Here is a 20,980-nt window from a genome sequence, read left to right as displayed (position 1 = left end):
CAGAATATAACACCAATTACAATAAGTTCAAGAAGCAAATTAATACATGTGCAGTAAGTAACCAGGTATTTAGACTATCTCAAGGACAAACAAATAATTAAGGGTGGATAGGTGAGAGCATAATTAGGCAGAACTTGATGGGAAACGAGATTAAGAAAAGGGTGTGGGTAAAATTCAAATAGAGTTCTTTGTATTCAAAAAGGCCAGGCTGAAGAAATGTGTTTTTAGAAGACTTCTAAAAGTTAGGTAATCAACTATAAACTTGATTGATTTAGGAAGAGAATTCCAAATCTGTAAGACAAGATATTCTCTAGATGATGAAACGGCATTATGAAGGAGTAATTCAGTGAGATTATTCATATATGATGGGGCTTGACCAAACAGAATTTGGTGAATGAAAACACATAATTTGAAAGATATTCTATCTCTCATTGGTAACCAGTGTAGCTCATATAAAAAAAAAGGAGTGGCTTTGGCAAAGTGAGGAGATCTACATATAAGATGAGCAGCAGTGTTTTGAGCTGTTTGTAATTTTTTGAGAAGACCGCCTTTAAGTCCAGCATAGGTGGAATTTCAATAGTCAAATTTGGTGAGGACAAGGGATTGAACCAAAGTATGAAAGACAGATTTAGAGAAAAATGGTCTCAATCTCTTTAGCTTCCAAAGTGAGTGAAATACACTCGAGAGGTCAACTTAGAAACTTGACTTTCAAGGGTGAGGAAATGATCTATTGTGACTCCCAAGGTTTTCATTGATGACTGAAGGGAATAGGTTTTGTTCTTAATAGTAAAGTTACTAAGCTTCATAGGATGGTGAGGGTTAGTTACAATTAGAAACTTAGTTTTATCCGTATTAAGTTTTAGTTTAAAATTAGAAGCTCATGATTCCATAAAGAGAGAATTAAGTTTTGGCAACAAAATATTGATACTTCAATTTGATCTATCCAGTGCATTTGATACTGTTGATCATAATATTCTTTTAAATATTCTTGACTATTATATCCCATTCTCTAAGGAATTACTTGAAATAACTCACATGATTAGTCTACAGATAAAACTTATGTAAAAGAAAAAATTATTAACTTCAGACCTGGAAACTGAAATTAATAAATTCCTTGCAGATCCCTGTTTTCTGTGGTGGAAACTGAATCAAAAAAACTCAATCAAATCTCAGTTAACATGCTAAAGCATTTTTTGACCATTCCTTCAACAAGTGAAAGGCTGTGCAGTACAGTTGGGGGCCATGTTTTTTGGAAGAAGAACTTGCATTTCCCATAAAACGTAAAACATTTGGTGTTTCTTAAATCAAACTTAGCAAACTTTTAATTGGTCTCCTAAGAACAATTCTCAGTTGTAAAGTAGAAATAAAGAATAATAGTGATGCTTTTAAAAAAACATTATAAACAAATGTCAAGCCTATCTAACCGTTTAAGTATTAGAAATGACCATTTCTAATATATTTTTTTTAATTAGTAATTACATTGGTTTATGTTAATATACTATTGCCAATTGTTCATATTTGGTATTCTTATTTAGCCAAATAATGTCTAATTATATTTGGACAAATAGCAAAAATTGCTACTCGGATTGGGGGACAGTACGTAAGAGTAGCCATACTGGGTCAGACCAATCGTCTATCTGGCCCAGTATCCCGTTTCCAAACAGTGACTGTTCACAAGTACCTGACAGAAACCCAGTTATTACCAGCATTCCATGCTACCAATCCTGGGGCAAGCAGCTGCCTCCCCATGTCTGTCTCAGTAGCAAACTGTGGACTTTTCCTCCAGGAGCTTGTCCAAACCTTTTATAAACCCAGATACACTAACCACTGTTACCACATCCTCCAGCAAAGAGTTCCAGAGCTTAACGATTTGTTGAGTGAAAAAATATTTCCTCCTATTTGTTTTAAAAGAATTTCCATGTAACTTCCTTGAGCGTCCCCTCATCTTTGTACTTTTGGAACGAGTAAAAAATCGATTCACTTCTACTCGTTCTTCACAACTCAGGATTTTGTAGACCTCAATCAAATCTCTCCTCATCTGTCTCTTTTTCAAGCTGAAAAGCCCCAACCTCTTTAGCCTTTCCTCATGCGGGAGGAGTTCCATCCCCTTACTTCACCTTTTAACCATGTTGGCTATCGTTTTCTCTTCTTTCCACCTTTGCAAATACGTGGAATGCATCTGGACTGGGCTTTCAAGATGGTATTCTTAAATAACTTCCACCCTTGATGTAGTATCCTATCCTTTGTAGCCGATCCTTTTAGGGTTTTTTTTAACCATTTTCCTCATTTTATTATAGTCGCCCTTTCGAAAATTAAATGCAGCAACATTAGATTTCCTTTGCGGGTTCATGTTATGATCACTGTTTCCCAGGGGACCCAGCACTGCCACCTCTCGCACTATGCACTGCACGCCACCAAGGACCAGATACAGAATGGCACCCCCTCTTGTCTGTTCCTGGACCAGTTGCTCCAAGAAGCAGTCGTTTATTAATAAATCTAGAAATTTTATCTCCCTGACACTCCCTCATGTAATATTTATCCAGTCAATATTGGGGTAATTGAAATCAATAATACATGAACAATTCTACCTCATACACAATAAGTTTGAGGGCACTCTGATAGGCACACCATAAAAAAGTGGAGAAAAAAAGACTTCAGAACTTTCGGTTCCACCTCCTTTTTAAAGGACACGCCTTAGATATAATGAGGGAACCGTTTACAATCATATGTCTTCACAAAAAAAAACTCCACATACTCTTGCAAAGGAGCACTGTCATGTGCCACCACAAACCTGATAGGAGACTTAAATCACTTGTCCAAGCTTGGAAATTGTACTTAGCTTAATATGCTGATGTCTTTGCCATTCAATCCAGACCTCAATGCTGTATATTCTCAAAATTCCTCAAATCCCGACAGGGAAGCCTTGTTTCGCTATTTCCTAGCTGCTTCAGGGGAATATTTTCTTTCTTTCTCCTCCAAGCATTTTTACTTTCCATCCGTCTCCAAGACGCCCTGGAACAGAAAATGGCTGACGGCCTCATTTTTCTACCTATTCCGGATAATTGCAGGGTAATTGAAATCACCCATTATTATAGCATTGCCCAATTTGCCAGCTTTCCTAATCTCTATAAACATTTCTTCATCCGTCTATTCGTTTTGTCCTGGCAGACGGTAGTGCAGCCCTACAAGAATATGCCTTCCCTTCACACGTGGAATTTGTATCCATAATGATTCCACTCTGCTATCTGTTTCATGTGAAATCTTTATTTTATTTGACTCACTTCCCTCTTTAACATATAGTGCACCCCCCCCCTCCAATTTGATCCTCTTTATTATTGTGATACAATTTGTACCTTAATAACACAGTGTCCCATTGTTCTCCTTCCACCAAGTCTCTGAGATGCTTTTATATCTACCTTATCATTTAGTGCTATATACTCTAAGTCTCCCATCTTATTTTTTAGGCTCTAGCATTTGTATACAGGTACTTCAGATTGTGTTTATTCTTTTGATCTACAAGCTGCTTAGAAGTTGAAAGGGATAATGTGCATCCTTTATCCTGCTCTCTCATAAAACACACCTGTCTTTCTTTCAGCATTCTTGAAACCTCTCTACTGGGATTCCTAAATGCTTTTTTAATATTTTTTTTATAATTGCTATGTTTTTGTTGGTGTGTTCTATTTCTGTTATTTTGCTATGGTTAGTGCCACTGAAAATGACCAGTTAGCACTGAACTCCAAGCTGTTTTTTCCATGGATGGAGTCCAGTTACATCCTGATATTCAGACGTAGGTTGCCAGGTTTAGCGGATAAATAAAACCACATAAATTACTGATCTATCTTTATCCACTAACCCATGGTCATTTAAGTATGAATATTAACTTGACTGGAAAAAGAAAATATTCAATACCTGGACAGGGCCTGACATTGAATTTCCGATTTTAGCACTGGTTGCAGACAAAAGAACACTGCTACCACCTGGATATTAGAGGGATAATATTTATTAGGATTAGGAGAACATGCAAATTATTTTTAGGCAGAAATATTCATCTCGATCATCAGCTCACCAGCAGCAGAGACCGAGACAGAGGGACAGAAAGCAATCCGAATTATGTTTTGCTTCATAATCTCATGAAACACTTAAGCTGTTTGAGCATCCAAGTACTGATCTTTGGCTGTTTGACCCCTTTTCTTGAGTATGATTTTTCAGATGTTAAGAAAAAATAGTCATCTCTCTCCCTAATTCTGCGTCTGTTTAATTAGTCCAGTATTTATTTCCGTTTCACACCAATCTCTACCGTACTGGTTATGTATTCCATATATATAGGTGTATATGTATTAGATCTTCAACAAATATTAGAATTTGATTATGCCCCGAATATATTATTCGTATTCCATCAAATAGTGATTTAAATTCAAATATAAATAATCCAGGGCTCTACTGTGCTAAATCCTACTGAAATGAACACTTGATCTCTGATTTCACGTTGATTCTTTTATTATTTATGTTAAAGTGCAATGCCCATTATTTATATTCATCCAAATAGTAAAATATGCTATTCGGTACAGCTCTTATAAAGATTTCATTTCATTTTCACTTATTACCACTTATATATCGCTCTTATCCAGAATGGTGTACAAGATACTACTAGTACTAATCATTTCTAAAGCGCTATTAGACGTAAACATATGTAATAGAAATAAAACATATCAATTACTAACATACACAAAGAAATAACAAAAACAATACAGACAGATTCATCACTACGCTGCATCCTTGCTAAACCAAAGTCAAATTGTATCTTGTATCAAGAAATACTGTTTCAACAGTATTTTAAGTAGTCCTGAATTGTCTCCTAAGGCATCTGGGAGTTTATTCCATTCTGCTGGGCCTGTTACAGAAAAAATTTTCCTCCTGGTATATTCCAATTGAAAAAGTCAAAAGTCAGGCACCTCCAATGTACAGAAGTTGTCAGAGCAAAGTGCCCGCCTCAGATGGTACCAGTGAAGACAATCCAGTAAATACTGGGATAACTCATGATGTACACACTGGTTAACCATCACCATAAGCTTGAACTTAATCCTATCTTGCATGGATAACCATCGCAACCTCTGAAGAAAAGGAGTAGTTTACTCATGTTTAGAGAAACTATATAGTAAATGAACTTTAAAGAAATCAGATAAAATTAAACTCTGTTTTGTGAAGTTGCATTGGCTCCCTATTGAGGCAAGGGTGTTGTTTAAAATGGGAAGTCTCTTATTTAAGATCACTTGTGGATTAATACCACAATATATGCTCTCTTTAGTGCATTACTCAATTCCAAATCAATCTCATAATACCTGAGTTTCATCTTTATTGACTTTTCCCAGTCCTTGGGGATCACCTCTAAGAGAATATTTCCTTACCTGTTTACTTATCAGGCAGCTAGTTTGTGGCATTCCCTCTTTATCAAATTATGGAATTTACCCACTTATGGTCTCTTTAAGAAGGGACTGAAGACTGCTTTTTAATAAGTAACAAATGATTTATTATATCGTTTTGCTTTATTTTGTTAGGTGGATTGTTTCAGTTATTTTCTTCACTTTTTTTTTACATCTTAGATTATTTTTAAAGCTTCTTGGTATAACCCGCTTTGAACTATGAAATTGGTATTAACGGGCTATAAGAGACCTAACTGTAACTGTAGAATTCATCACACCTTGCAATGCTTGAATATGCACAGCAGGCAGTCCAGCATAACAAATACTGCAATAATCTAAACCTGACAGTATTAAACTCTGCAAGACCTGTCAAAAATTCACATTGAGGGATGGGTGGATATAGATAGATAGATATGGTGTAGCTGTGTTGTTAAATTTATTTGTATAGTTTTGTACTAGTTTTTGCATTTGTCTTTCCTATATTATGCCAACGTTCACTTATAATTAATATATTTTGTATGTTAATATACTCCTTTGGTTTTGTGAATTGGCATTCTTTGTCATGTGTAATAGAACCCAGTACCACTTTTCTATGGAAAATATTCTAAATATAGCTTTCTTTCTGTTAACATTGCAACTTAAAGGGTAATATACAGACAGAATTAAGCCCTTCAGCCTATAGTAGTCAGCAGTTTTTAAACCACAGACAGAATTAAGCACAGATATTCGGACTCTGGTATTAACTATCCGGGGTCAACTGCCGACCCAGAAAATAATTGGGTGCCAGCAATATTTAGTGCTGGCATCCACATAGTAAAACATTGCAAAGATAGGACCTCACAAAAGGCAGTCCTGTCTGCCTTCTTATCTATTCAGGCACAAGCACTGAATATGGCTGGTGCCCACATAACTGTCGGCGTTCCCCTCCCTACCCACGGACCAACCCGGCACTAACCAAGCAGTGCCGTGGAAGTTGGAGCTTGCTATTCAGTGGGACTGCCCAGTTAAGTGCCGCTGAATATTTTGTTTATTATTATGAATATTATGTTTATTTAGATTTTTGATAATATGCCAAATTCCAAGGACTGGGGTTAAGGCGGCTTACAATTAATAAAAACAAGACAAAAATTAGAAAAGAATGCCATTTGCAGATAGGACAAAGCACTTATACATAGCACACACATACCAAACTAACTAAAGGAGAACAAAAAATTAAAATGCTTAGCCTTAAATAAGAGGTAGAATACAGGTCAACTAGGCTCTACCGTAGGCAATTTTGTACCAAAAGCCAATTCGAAAAAGTAAGCTTCGCGGAGGGATTTGAATCTTATAAAAGAGAGTTTGCTACGTAAATAAGGAGGTTAAACTGTTAAAAAGAGAAGGGTCCAAGAAATAATAAGCGGAGTGCCGGGTAGACTCATAATGAGCATGTTTCGGTGATGAGAGAACCAATCTATGAGAATCAAGGGAACAAAGAGATCAGGAGGTAGTGTAAGGAATTGTAATTGATGACTTCGCTCAGGACGTTGAGTATGGTTCAAAAAGACAGGACTCTCTCCTGCTTTAACTATGCTAAATATCAAACCCTTGATGTTGAGAAAATGACTTTTGAAGTGTTCAGTCTGTGGCAATCTGCTCATTTTATTTATACTTTCCTGTAGCTGGCAGAGCTAAAGAAGAGTCTCTCGAGCATGCAGACAGAACTGCAGGAAGCCCTCCAAAGGGCAAACACAGCTGTGAGTAATGAACAGCAATGCAGGCGGGACTGCACAGAGCAGGTGAGTTCCGACTATGGGGACAAAGCACATATTACCAAACCCAAAAAAGGTTGGCAGTGAGTGAGAAGTATAATCTCTTTTAGCACTCTGGATATCTTACAAAAATTCACAGTCCAAAAGTTATACCTATGCACATTAACACTAAGAGTAATAGACACAAGGCTCAAATGTTGTTATAAAAAAGGTAAAGCTGTTTATTGTATAGTACTGGCAGCAGGTATAACATATTTATTCACCAGTTCTACAAAATTCATTGTTTGACCTTCATCTAAGTACAAAATCCTCTAGATTCCCATATTCTATAAGAAGTGTCCTCCCTCCCAGGTCAAAAGTCCATAGCAAACCATATAGGCAAGAGATCCTGTCCTTAAGTAGGCTAACTCGAGAGTGCCTCCTTATCTCTAACATCCCTTTAGTATAGGGGTTACCACAGGTGGAGATAGTTCGGATTTCTTGAGGTGATAACCATGATATTGCTCACAAGGGGCATTGCCTATTATTTTCTGCTCTAAATGAATCCAACTTTTGTTAGACCTTTGCACCCAAGATGCCGGACATTTTTAGCTATGCAGCGCTATAATATTGTTGGAAGTTGGGCTTAGCTCCAAGATGTTTGAAAAAAAAAAAGTTGTAACCTTATCCTTATTTCCTGTCAGTTAACTTTTTCATCATAATGCTATGATGAACTGTATTTATAACCAGTTACCAGCAGAGAATGCAACCCCATAGTTGATCATGTGCCTTGTAATTTTACTTATCTGCCTGTAATTTTCCTTCTTGTCTGTTAGAGAAACAGTTGTCAACTTTAATGCTCAGTGTTGGTGATGTCTCCAATTTTGTGGTTTCTTTTATTAGGCCAAGATTGCTGTGGAAGCTCAGAATAAGTATGAGCGAGAGCTAATGCTTCATGCTGCCGATGTAGAGGCTCTACAAGCAATTAAGGAGCAGACTTCAAAGGTTTCTTCGGTACGGCAAAAGCTTGAGGAGGCTGCGCAGAAGGCTGAATCCCAACTTTTGGAGAGTAGAGCCTCTTGGGAGGAGTGTGAAAGAATGCTGAAGGTAACCTTGATTAGTCTGAGATACGTTGGTAAGCTTCCATACTTGCTTTATGGGGCTTGTTCCCCCAATAAAAGTCCAATAGTAAGAACCCTTTTCTTAGAGAAAAAAAGGAGTGCATAAAGATTGTTTATTTTTGAAGCTTGTCAACTTGGAGGAGCACCATTTTAAACAGATTTTAAACTTCTCACCTTTCAGTATTGTTGATGGACCTCTTCTTGATGTGTTCACAGGATGAAATGACCAAGCACAAATCACGCTGTGAAGATTTAGAAAAACAGAACAGATTACTGCATGAACAGATAGAAAACCTAAGTAATAAGATGGTATCTTCTGTACAAGAAAGCATACAGAAACCACTAAATGTCTCACTCAGTGAGGAAGGGAAATCACAAGAGCAAATCCTAGAAATTCTCAAGTAAGTCACTTTATTCATCTATCTATTTTTTTGGTTAACCCTCATAAATTAAAAGCAGACAATTTTCAAAGCTATTTACTGGGTAAAAAACATGTTTATCCTTTTTAATCAGTTCTTAGAAAAATGCCCTCCTTCATTGTGCTTAAGTCGATATGTTGTTCCACAGCTTATGTATTTTTAGCTGTATTGAGAGCAAGCATTCTTGGAGATTTGTTTGCAAGAGAGGAAACCACATCTTCACATATACATTTCCAGCAAAAATCTACCCACAGAAAAAAGCAGGTGCAAGTGACCACATGTAATATGTACCCACAGCAGTCTTCAAAGTGAAACGGTCTTGAGAATAAAGTATATGCAAACTTTGCACTCCTTGGAAAATAATCCCCCTTAATGTGTAGTATTTTCATCTTGAAATAATGGAAAAACTCTTCCAAAATATTAGATTTTATAGTGGTTGAAAACTATGTTTTGACATCATGCAAATATTAGTGGTAAATTGTGGTAAATGTTTTCGGTATATTAAAAGCAGGAAGCCGGCAAAAGAATCGGTTGGGCCGCTGGATGACTGAGGGGTAAAAGGGGCAATCAAGGAAGACAAAGACATAGTGGAGAGATTGAATGAATTTTTTGCTTCGGTCTTCACTGAGGAAAATTTGGGATACCGGTGTCAGAAATGGTATTTCAAGCGGACGAGTCGGAGAAACTTACTGACTTCACGGTAAACCTGGAGGATGTAATGGGGCAGTTCAGCAAACTGAGGAGTAGCAAATCTCCTGGACCGGATGATATTCATCCTAGAGTACTGACAGAACTAAAAAATGAGCTTGCGGAGCTACTGTTAGTGATATGCAATTTATCCTTAAAATCGAGCGTGGTACCGGAAGATTGGAGAGTGGCCAATGTAACGCCAATTTTCAAAATAGGTTCCAGGGGAGACCCAGGAAATTATAGACCGGTGAGTCCTGATGTCTGTGCCGGGGGGGAAATGGTAGAGGCTATTATTAAAAACAAAATTACAGAGCACATCCAAGGACATGGATTACTGAGACCAAGTCAGCACGGCTTTTGTGTGGGGAAATCTTGCCTGGCCAATTTACTTCAATTCTTTGAAGGAGTAAACAACCATGTGGACAAAGGGGAGCCGGTTGATATTGTGTATCTGGATTTTCAAAAGGCGTTTGACAAGGTACCTCATGAAAGGCTACAGAGGAAATTGGAGGGTCATGGGATAGGAGGAAATGTCCTATTGTGGATTAAAAACTGGTTGAAGGATAGGAAACAGAGAGTGGGGTTAAATGGGCAGTTTTCACAATGGAGAAGGGTAGTTAGTGGGGTTCCTCAGGGGTCTGTGCTAGGACTTTTTAATATATGTGCTTTTTAATATATTTATAAATGATTTAGAGATGGGAGTAACTAGCGAGGTAATTAAATTTGCTGATGACACAAAGTTATTCAAAGTCGTTAACTCGCGACAGGATTGTGAAAAATTACAGAAGGACCTTACGAGACTGGGAGACTGGACGGCTAAATGGCAGATGACGTTTAATGTGAGCAAGTGCAAGGTGATGCATGTGGGGAAAAAAGAACCCGAATTATAGCTACGTCATGCAAGGTTCCACTTTAGGAGTTACGGACCAAGAAAGGGATCTGGGTGTCGTCGTCGATAATACACTGAAACCTGCTCAGTGTGCTGCTGCGGCTAGGAAAGCGAATAGAATGTTGGGTATTATTAGGAAAGGTATGGAAAACAGGTGTGAGGATGTTATAATGCCGTTGTATCGCTCCATGGTGCGACCGCACCTTGAGTATTGTGTTCAATTCTGGTTGCCGCATCTCAAGAAAGATATAGTGGAATTGGAAAAGGTGCAGCGAAGGGCGACTAAAATGATAGCGGGGATGGGACGACTTCCCTATGAAAGACTAAGGAGGCTAGGGCTTTTCAGCTTGGAGAAGAGACGGCTGAGGGGAGACATGATAGAGGTATATAAAATAATGACTGGAATGGAACAGGTGGATGTGATGCATCTGTTCACGTTTTCCAAAAATACTAGGACTAGGGGGCATGCGTTGAAACTACAGTGTAGTAAATTTAAAACAAATCGGAGAAAATATTTCTTCACCCAACGCATAATTAAACTCTGGAATTCGTTGCCGGAGAACGTGGTGAAGGTGGTTAGCTTAGCAGAGTTTAAAAAGGGGTTAGACGGTTTCCTAAAGGACAAGTCCATAAACCACTACTAAATGGACTTGGGAAAAATCCACAATTCCAGTAATAACATGTATAGAATGTTTGTACGTTTGGGAAGCTTGCCAGGTGCCCTTGGCCTGGATTGGCCGCTGTCGTGGACAGGATGCTGGGCTCGATGGACCCTTGGTCTTTTCCCAGTGTGGCGTTACTTATGTACTTATAGAGTAAATATCACAGTTTGCGCTATTATCTGTCTATTTTATTTATTTATTTATTTTATTTTATTTCCATTTTGCTCACACCTTTTCCAGTAGTAGCTCAAGGTGAGTTACATTCAAGTACACTGGATATTTCTCTGTCCCAGGATGGCTCACAATCTAAGTTTGTACCTGAGGCAATGGAGGGTTAAGTGACTTGCCCAAGATCACAAGGAGCAGCAGTGGGATTTGAACCGGCCACCTCTGGATTGCAAGACCGGTGTACTTGCAACTAGGCCACTCCTCCACTCCATTCATTCTTTTTCATCGCCTCGTTCGGTCCAAATTTCATGGGTTTTGCCATTATATTAACAGATAGAAGCAGAGATCTAAAATATTTAAGGGCTTCCCTATATATGTATATTACATACTTGCATCTAGCCTAAGGAATTAGCTAAAAATATCCCTTAGAGTGAATTTTCCCTTGCTAGCCAATTGAATCTAATTGACTATATTTTCCTCTTTTTTTTTTTTTTTTTCCTCTCAATTATCTTGTTTTGAATGCAACCAGAATATTGTGTACTATTCTGGTTGCCATATCTTAAAAAAAAGATATAGCGGAATTAGAAAAGGTTCAAAGAAGGGCAACCAAAATGATAAAGGGGTTGGAACTCCTCTCATATGAGAGGCTAAAGAGGTTAGGGCTTTTCAGCTTGGAAGAGACAGCTGAGGGGGAATATGATTGAGGTCTACAGAATACTGAGTGGTATAGAAGGGGTAAGCATAAATCAGTTTTTACTCTTTAAGAAGTACAAAGATTGTGGGATACCCAAGGAAGTTACATGTTACTACTTTTAAAATGAACAGGAGGAAATAATTTTTCACTCAACGTATTGTTAAGCTCTGGAACTCATTACCAGAGAATGTGGTATCAATGGTTAGTGTATCTGGGTTTTAAAAAGGTTTGGACAAGTTTCTGGAGGAAAAGTCCACAGTCTGCTATTGAGATAGATATGGGGAAAGCCACTGAATCTTTCTATTATTTGGTATTCTGTCAGGTCCTTGTGACCTGAATTGTCCACTGTTGGAGACAAGATACGGAGCTAAATGGACCATTGGTCTGACCCACTATAGCTATGTTCTTATGTAGGGTGGCACTTTCAGTTTTGCTCCCTTCCATTCGGGCTGGCTATGGCTCCTTTCACGTTCTCCAAGGCAATAGTGATTCTGGCAGCAGTCCTCTTCATGGAGGGAATTCTGGTACATTCCTGTCCTGGTGACTGGTTGATTCGAGGGAAATCCTTTCAGGAGAGTGAGAGAATCACCTCCCAAATCGTTTGTATTTTGGAGCACCAGTGTTGGGTAAACCTTGCCAAAAGTCATCTTGTATCGACTCAGTCCCTGGAGAACCTTGGAGTCTGGTTTGACACTCAGATCAAAAGAATATTTCTGCCTTGGGGGAGGATCTGCAATCTCCTGATGACCAGAGCTCCCCAAGCCAAGGATTATCTTCAGGTTTTGGGGTCAATGGCAGCCAAAGTAGAGGTATATGTGCCCTGGCCCACTGCACCATATCTGCTGCAAAGGGATCTACTGTCTCAGTGGTCCCCACACCTTCATGATTCGACAGTGCACTCCCCTATGGGTAGAAGCAAGCCGGTGGCTCCATACTGCCCATAAGTCTGAAACCTCCGACGTGGACAATGACCACTACATATGCCAATATCACAGGATGTGGAGCTCACTGTCCTCAGGCACGTGACACAGAGCTGATAGAATGCCTTGGAAACCCTCTAGTCGATCAACAAACTAGAAACTCAGGCAGTTCATCATGACTTGCAGTCTTTTCAGGCAACCCTTGTGGAAAAAGTGGTACCAGTGCTCTCCAGTAATGCGATATCAGTGGCCTCTGTGAACCACCAGGGCAGTACAAAGAGGGGTCAAGTGGCAATCGAAGCTGCCCGGCTTGTGGCCTGGGTGGAGATGGATCTGACAAATCTCTCAGCCTTACACACAGCAAGAGTGGATGACATTCAGGCAAACTTTCCAAGCAAGTATTCCCTGGACTCTGTGGAGTGGAGTCTGGGTTGCAAGACCCTCAACGCAGTTGTTCACACTTGGGGGTCTTAGTTTCATGGATCTTATGGCCACGGCAAGAAATGCACAAGTACCTGAATTTTACAGTCAAAGATGAGAAGCATTGTCAGAAGGCATAGTCATCTTGTTGCAATCTTGGCTGAAGCAAATCTTCCTTTGTGCTCCCACACCCGTGGCCATTGGTGGGCTGGGTTCTTCAACTCATAGAAAGTCATCATGGCTTGTTGATTCTGGTAGCCCTGGATTGGCCTTGACAGCTGTGGTATAAGGATCTGATGTGCCCAGCAGTAGGTGTTCCCGTATGGTTGCAGGGAAGGGCAGCTCTGTTGTTACAAGAACTAGTTATTATGCCAGACACATCTCCATACTCTTATTTATTTATTTGTTGCATTTGTATCTCACATTTTCCCACCTATTTGCAGGCTCAATGTGGCTTACATTGTTCCGTCATGGCGATCGCCATTTCCGGAGTGAGAGATACAGTGGTATTACATTAGAGATCATGATTGACATAGTAGATTAAACAGTCGGGTATAAAGAGTTCATATTCGGAGTAGGAGATAGAGCGGTATTGTGTTAAAGTTCGTTCATGGTAGGGTAGACTTTGGTAGTCAAGTATAGAGAGTTGGGTTGGGTTTTGTCTAGTTCTGGCTTGAGTTTCTTTATCTGGTAGTTAGGCTGAATCGTTGTGGTATGCCTTTTTGAACAGGCTGGTCTTCAGTGACCTCCGCAAGTTAGTTAGGTCGTGGATTTTTCTCATGGAAAGTGGTAATGCATTCCATAGCTGTGTGCTAATCACTTGGCCCTTGAGAAAGTGAGGCTGTGAAAGTGAGGTTTCTCTTTGGCGGTGATAGCTATCATGTTGCAGTCACGGAGGTGGTCTATTTGTAGATCTGGAGAATCTTCAAAGGTTGTTGTCAGGAGAGAGGGTTCAGCCCTTTGTGTGCTTCTGTGGCCAAAAGTTTAGACTTTCTGCACGACGGTTTGGATAAGGGGCTGGCGCTGTCATCCATGAAGGGTTCATTTGGCAGCCTTGTCTTGTTTCTGAGGTTTTGTTGATGAGAAGACATTGCCCTCTTCCCCAGATGTCATGCATTTTCTTCCAGGCTTTAAGCTCATCAAGCCGCCTACCCGGGCAGTGGTTTCTCAGTGGAATCTGAATCTGGCAATTGTCAGCTTTGGTGTCTGCACCCTTTGAGCCTTTGGCTGGTGAGAACTCATTGGCATCTTCCCCAGATGTCGTGCATTTTCTTCCAGGTTTTAAGCTCATCAGGCCGCCTCCCTGGGCAGTGGTTTCTCTGTGGGATCTGAATCTGGCACTTTTGGCTTTGGTGTCTACACCCTTTGAGCCTTTGACGAATTGTATTTTAAAAGCAGTGTTCTTGGTAGCCATCTCCTCAGCCCGGTGGATCTTGGAATTGCAGGCCTTGTCTTGCAGGGAGCCTTTTCTGTTTTAAAGTGAGAAGGTGGTGTTACGTCTGTGCCTTTCTTTCGCCCCAAAGTGGTAACAGCTTTTCATTTGAATCGGTCCTTTTCTCTCCCTGTCTTAGGTGATGCCAAGGGAGACAAAGGACAGAGGCGTTTGTTAAATCTGGATGTTAAGAGAGTTCTGCTAGCTTATTTGCTGAGATAGAGAATTTTAGATAGATGTTTGTTTGAATTCTACTGGAGTGTGAACAAAGGAATAGCAACGCAGTTTGTTGACTTAAGCAGATGCGATAGGCTCCATATCTCCATAAGGGACGGTTGCAGGCCTTCAAAATGCATTCCACCAGGGGCCATGGCATCCTCGTGGACTGAAAATAGTTTGGTTCTGTCACAGGATATCTGTAGGGCAGCACTTTGGTCCTTCTTGCATTCCTTCACAAAACAAACTTTCTTGGTTTTTCTGAGCACCATTGATAACTACATCTACTTGTATGGTTGATATAACCTGTCTACAGAGAACACCCATTACAGGTAAGCAGCTACGCTTTTTTTTTTTTTCAGGTGGGGAGGATTAAGGAATAGTTTTAAGTGTCCGTTTCAAATGTTTTTTTCTGGTTGAGCTGAGCTGTTAACATATTGCAGGTTTGTGCGACGGGAGAAAGAGATTGCAGAAACCAAGTTTGATGTGGCCCAAGTGGAAAGTTTGCGTTACCGTAAGCGTGTGGAACACTTGGAGAGGGAGCTCCAAGGGCTGCAAGATAGCCTGAATGCAGAGAGAGAAAAGGTCCAGGTGTGTTCCTTTTCTGATATCAAAACCTTTTAGGTCCTGACACTGGGTTTACCTGTACCTTTCTAAATGCTGTGCTTAAAATGCAAGGAGATAGTCTGTACAGAAGCCGTGTTTAATTGCTAGCAGTAGAGTACCACAATACTGCATCCAGTAGAATGGCATGCCCATCTTGTGGTAGGAGACTACCTTTGCTGAAACTGTTGCCCTGGAAAAAGGATAATGAAGTGGAATCTGATTTGTATGAAAATAAAGAATTAGATGAAATCCTTTCCACCTCAAGAACTTATGGCTAGAATAAAATCTCTTGTTAAGAGAAGGAAATTAGCTAAAGTTCATGGCAAGCAAAAGTTCTTTGTGCTGTAGATTGATATGTTGTAGAACTTGTGTTTTGATTATTCAACTTAATCTGAAATTTTCTTAAATCTAGTTGATTCTGGTTTGTAGTCAAAGATTGACCTATGTAAGAAACAAAATAAGATACAATCAGCAAAACCAGTCTTTCCAAAACAGGAAAAAAAAAGATTGCATCAGATAAATGGGTTTATTTGTGGGACCTTTTATCCAGATTAGCATGCAGCAGGATGAAGCCCAGAGTGGTTTTCTGGAGTTGTATCATTAGCAATTAGCAAGCATATTTTATGTATGTATTTATCTATCTTTTACAATACTAAGTGGATCACAGAATAATACTCATAAAAATTGCAGAACTAATAAAAACAATAAAATATAAATAAATTATAAACATAAAAATGCATTAAAACGAGGATTTCTAAAATAGGCACTTTTTCTTGCATAATATTGAAGCATTGTGTTAAAAGTATGCTTCAGTTTTTCAAAATGACAAGTAGATTTTCTTAGACCTAACGCACCTGGAAGAAAATTTCACAATTTTGAATGAATAACGGAAAAGGTACATATTTATGTTTTACGAACAATTGCTTAAAGTATTTCTGCTAGTAATAACTTGTGAAGTTGCATTTTGGGCCAATTGTAGTGAGAGAATTGGAACATCAACTAATCCAAAATATGCACTTGAGAGTTGCATGAGGACAAAAGTTTCACCCATCTCCAATGGAATCTAACCCATACCCATCCATTCCCACTAAGATCCATTCCTTCCCATACCCACAAGAGTCAACGCTGTTGTTTACTTCCTCAGAGCCCCTCTGTTTCCTCTCAACTCCAACAGCTTCCTGTGTTTTTTTTGGATGATAGTCATCACTCAACCAGTGAGTGTTCCAAACCTCAGTCTAGTATTCTAGCTGCCTCTCTGGCCATGCCAAACCTTATTCTGGCACCCCAACTGCCTCTCTTCGTACGTTCCGAGCCTCATTCGGGTGCTCCAGTTGCCTCTCTCAGTGTATTCCAAGTCTCATGGTAGTCCAGCTGCGTCTCTGAGCATTCCAAGCCTAATTCTGGCGCCCCAGCTGCCTGAGTCCATATGTTCCGAGCCTCATTCAGGTGCTCCAGTTGCCTCTCTCAATGCTTTCCAAGCCTCATTCTGGAGTCACCAGAGATTTTGCCTATACTCTTGTGGAAATCCCACAGCACATTCTTGCATCCCCGTGGGAAAACCACGGCAACTTCTATCCCTGCAAGAATCCCATGGCAACTTCTATACCTACTGGTATCCCGCAGGATTCCCGAAATCCCAATTCCCATGCAGATCTCTAATATACACTATATTACATCAAGGTAGGGTAAAAGTCATTACTGCCAGTCTAAAATCCGAAGCTTCAAGAAAAGTCCTCAAAGGATTACCATCTGGAGTTCAAGGACCATCACTATGATGATCACGTTGTCAATATGCGAGTGGAGAGACAGACTGGAATCCAGTTGCGATCCCAAATAAATTTCAGATTTCACAGGCACCTGATATTGTACCAATGCAGTTGAAGCTGGGGGTGAATAAAGGATTAGTATAAACAGTCATGCCTTTTGATTCTAAACATGGTAGAAGAGAATCAAGCAAAGAAACCTTCCAGACTCTCAGCTCTGAAACCATGTTGCATCAGATCTCATAATGCATGTTTCTATAAGAAGTCTTTTAATTGCCAGTAACAACCTTTTCAATAATTTTAGCAATAAGAAAATTTCAAAATGAATAATAGTTGGTAGGATTATTAGTGGCTGCCAGTGATTTTAAGTAGGTATAAACACAAAATAAGGCAAGCCAAAAGAAAATTCTATAAAGAACAAATAGGTTCCGATTATAAGGACTCGAAGAAACTAAACAAATTAGTGAACAATCTACTAGACAATGAACGAAGATCTCCCACCTGCAGACAAACTAGCCAAATATTTTGAGGAAAAAAATTATCAATTTAATAGAAATCTACCTCAAGAGAACACCAACCTGGAAACCTTCTTAGATGAACTAGATCCACACCCAGGAGAAACGCCAGCAGACCAGACCTGGCCAAACTTCACCCACCTTTCCAGTGAGAGCCCAAGCGATTTAAAAGTTCCCCTCAGCTTACTGCTCACTAAATACATGTCCTAACTATATTATGAAAACAAAACACAGCAGCTAGACTCCTTTTTGTAAAATCCTGATTTGAAAGCGCCAATCCCTTCTTCAAAAACTATACTGGCTACCGATCAAGGATCACATAGCCTTCAAGATCTGCTCTCAATTGTACAAAATAATTTTCTGCCTCTCACCGGGCTAAATGATCAATCTAATAGACCTACCAATCCGGAATACAAATAAATAAGATCTTACCTAACCCTCCACTTCCCAACATGTAAAGGCTTTAAATACAAATCAGCTTATCTCCTATATCTGCACCAAAATTTGAAATACACTACCAAAAGACCTAAAACTCAGACAATTATCTAATCTTCCGAAAACATCTGAAGGCCCACCTTTTCAAGAAGTTCATCCCCACTGAAACTAATTCACCATCCAGTTTACTGAACTGCTTCATTGATAAATATGATAATGAACAGAAAGGGCACAAGCTTCCATCGTTCAACCCAAATTTATTTATTTATTTAGATTTTGCTCACACCTTTTTCAATAGTAGCTCAAGGTGAGTTACATTCAGGTACTCTGGATACTTAATGCACCTTCCAACACTAAATTAAATCCACTAATCAATCACTATCATGGCACGTGATAATCTCTTTCTAACTTCAATACAAAATACAAAGAATTTACTACAGAAATTGTAATCTTGTTCAATACATTCTATAACCAATTTACCAATGAATCATGTAAGCCACATTGAACCTACCAATAGGTGGGAAAATGTGGGATGCAAATGCATTGATAGCTGGTCTGAATGGTGAATCTAGTGTCTTTACAGTGAGTAGCTGCATGAATCATTTGCAAAAAAGCAAGTGCTGACATTGACTAAAACCAAAGGCATTGGATGAAGAGAGCAACTCATAATTTTTACTAAAACCAACCATGATGACAAGATTTGAAAAATCATGATCTAGAGCCAGTAACTACAAATAATGGAAGGCCAGTAGTCACACACTGCAGTGGGAAATAAACAGCACAAATATCCGAGACATTGCCTGTGATAAATCACTTGAAAATGTAGTGCAAGATTTCGTGCTCAAATCTGGTTATTTGATGAATAAAAAAATGTCCTAGTCAACACAATTCATTAATAGTAATCGAATAAGATAACATCCATGTTTCAATAATTGTAAATTTATCTAGAACATTCAAAATAATAGTAACATAAATCAATTGAGAGTGACTTATTTCTGAACAAGAATTTATATATATAGCATTCTATTTAAATGTTGACTTGAGGAGGCTGAAGAATACTCAGAATGGAGAATAACATTTGAAGTGTGTTTACTACTTTCACTTTCTATCTGAAATGGAGTTCTTTATATCTAATATCTACCCCTTCCAAGGACACTTCTATATGCTGTAAAACAGAATTTGCATCACCATCAATGTTCCCTCTAAGGAGTGGCCTGGTGCGTGCAAATGTTTTTTCGTGTGAGCAATTAGTTTTAAAAGCCAACAATTTTTGAACGCCAGTATTAGCAGTGCATTTCACAAGACCGGAACTGACAAAGAAACAACAGCATAGACAGTTTCATATAGCGCAATTTAATTTGAAACTCATTTAAATTGGGTCAGTAATTGATTTAGTTTAATTTTTATTTAATTTTTATAGTTTGATTTTGTTTGAAAATCAGATCGGTATTTTTGTGAACAACCATTTAAAATCTTTGAGTGACGCTTCTAAAATGTATGAGCAATCGCTCACCCGCTATGCTTAGAGGGGACATTGGTCACCATTCAAATTATGTTCAAGAAAGCCACGGCATCAGGCCAAGCTGTGTGCAGTGACAGCCAAAAAAGCAAACAGTGTTAGGCATTATTAGGGCAGGAATGGAGAATAAAACAATGTCATAATGCCTTTGTATTGTTCCATGGTGCAACCTCACCTTTAGAATTGTCTGCAGTTCTGGTCGCCGTGTCTCAAAGAAGACATAGCAGAATTTTAAAAAGGTGCAGAGAAGGACAAATAAAATGATTAAAGAGATGGAATGAAGCTCTTCAACTTGGGGAGACGACTGAGGGAGGTTTGATAGAGGTCTGTAGAATCCTGAGCGGCGTGGAATGGTTAAACGTAAATTAGTAACAGGCATGCCCATGAAGTTACTCAATACATTTAAAGCAAATAGGAGAAAATACTTTCTCATGATAGTTAAGTTCTGAACTTGTTGCTGGAAGATATGATAAAAGCATTTAATGTAGCTGAATTTAAAAAGGTTTGGGCAAGTTCCTTGAGGAAAAGTCACTAAACTGTTAAGGTAGTCCTATGGAAATCCACTGCTTATCCCTGGGGGGGGGGGGGGGGGGGGGGTAAGTAGCATGGAATCTTGCTATGTTTTAGTATTCTGCTAGGTACTTCTAATCTGGCTTGGCCAGTGTTAGGTGCAGGGTACCAAGCTACATGGACCTTTGGTCTGACCCAGTAAGGCAGTTCTTGCATTTAAACAAATTACAGTAATCTTAAAACCCAACTCAAAGAAATGATGAATACCTTCAGGGAATGAAGTTGAATCACTAGGCAATATACTGTCAATTTTACAAACTGATGCTTGCAGGTTACCCTCCAACTAAAGTGGTTGAGGGTTATAGTTTTTGATCCCATTATTCCTAGTCGTCTCTATTAGTAGTAATGGGAAAAACACATTCCAGTGAGGTTATTCACTAATTAACTTTTGAATGTTGTAATCAGGTCTGGTTTCCAATGTAAATTAATTATGCAAATTAACCTGATACTCTGACTACGTATAGATAAATATATGTGCTAAATATTAATTGTGGGCATCCTAAATTCCAGCCAAGTTGGAGCCTTGGTGTACTACAGTTGAACAGCACTGGTATAGGGCATTGTTTCCCAACACTGAGCTGGAAGCATACCTAGCCAGTCTGATTTTTCCAGTTGCCTACAATGAGCATGTGTAAGATAAGTTTGCATATGCCGGGTTTCCAATATACGCATATATCTCCTACCTATTTTTTATGGATATAGAAAACAGTAAGGTATACCTGCAGGACTGGGTTGGGAAGCATTGTTTTAAGGTCTGGAAAATCCTCTGAATGCTCATTGTAAACTTTTTG

The 20,980-nt window shown here is 39.1% G+C and overlaps 1 protein-coding gene across 5 annotated transcripts in view; it reads left to right on the top strand.

Annotated features, from left to right (window-relative positions):
- The window catches only part of TPR (translocated promoter region, nuclear basket protein), a 247,582-nt gene that overhangs the window by 148,888 nt on the left and 77,714 nt on the right, over positions 1 to 20,980 (top strand). For all 5 annotated transcript variants that reach the window (XM_030205416.1, XM_030205413.1, XM_030205412.1 and 2 more), the window contains exons 24-27: positions 7,082 to 7,198; positions 8,054 to 8,257; positions 8,488 to 8,672; positions 15,225 to 15,372. In XM_030205416.1, coding sequence (XP_030061276.1) covers positions 7,082 to 7,198; positions 8,054 to 8,257; positions 8,488 to 8,672; positions 15,225 to 15,372 — 654 coding nt within the window. The remainder of the gene's footprint in view (positions 1 to 7,081; positions 7,199 to 8,053; positions 8,258 to 8,487; positions 8,673 to 15,224; positions 15,373 to 20,980) is intronic.

This window comes from Microcaecilia unicolor, chromosome 6 (genome assembly GCF_901765095.1).
Source record: "Microcaecilia unicolor chromosome 6, aMicUni1.1, whole genome shotgun sequence".
Taxonomy (NCBI): Eukaryota; Metazoa; Chordata; class Amphibia; order Gymnophiona; family Siphonopidae; genus Microcaecilia; species Microcaecilia unicolor.
This window is presented reverse-complemented; position numbering and strand designations above follow the sequence as displayed.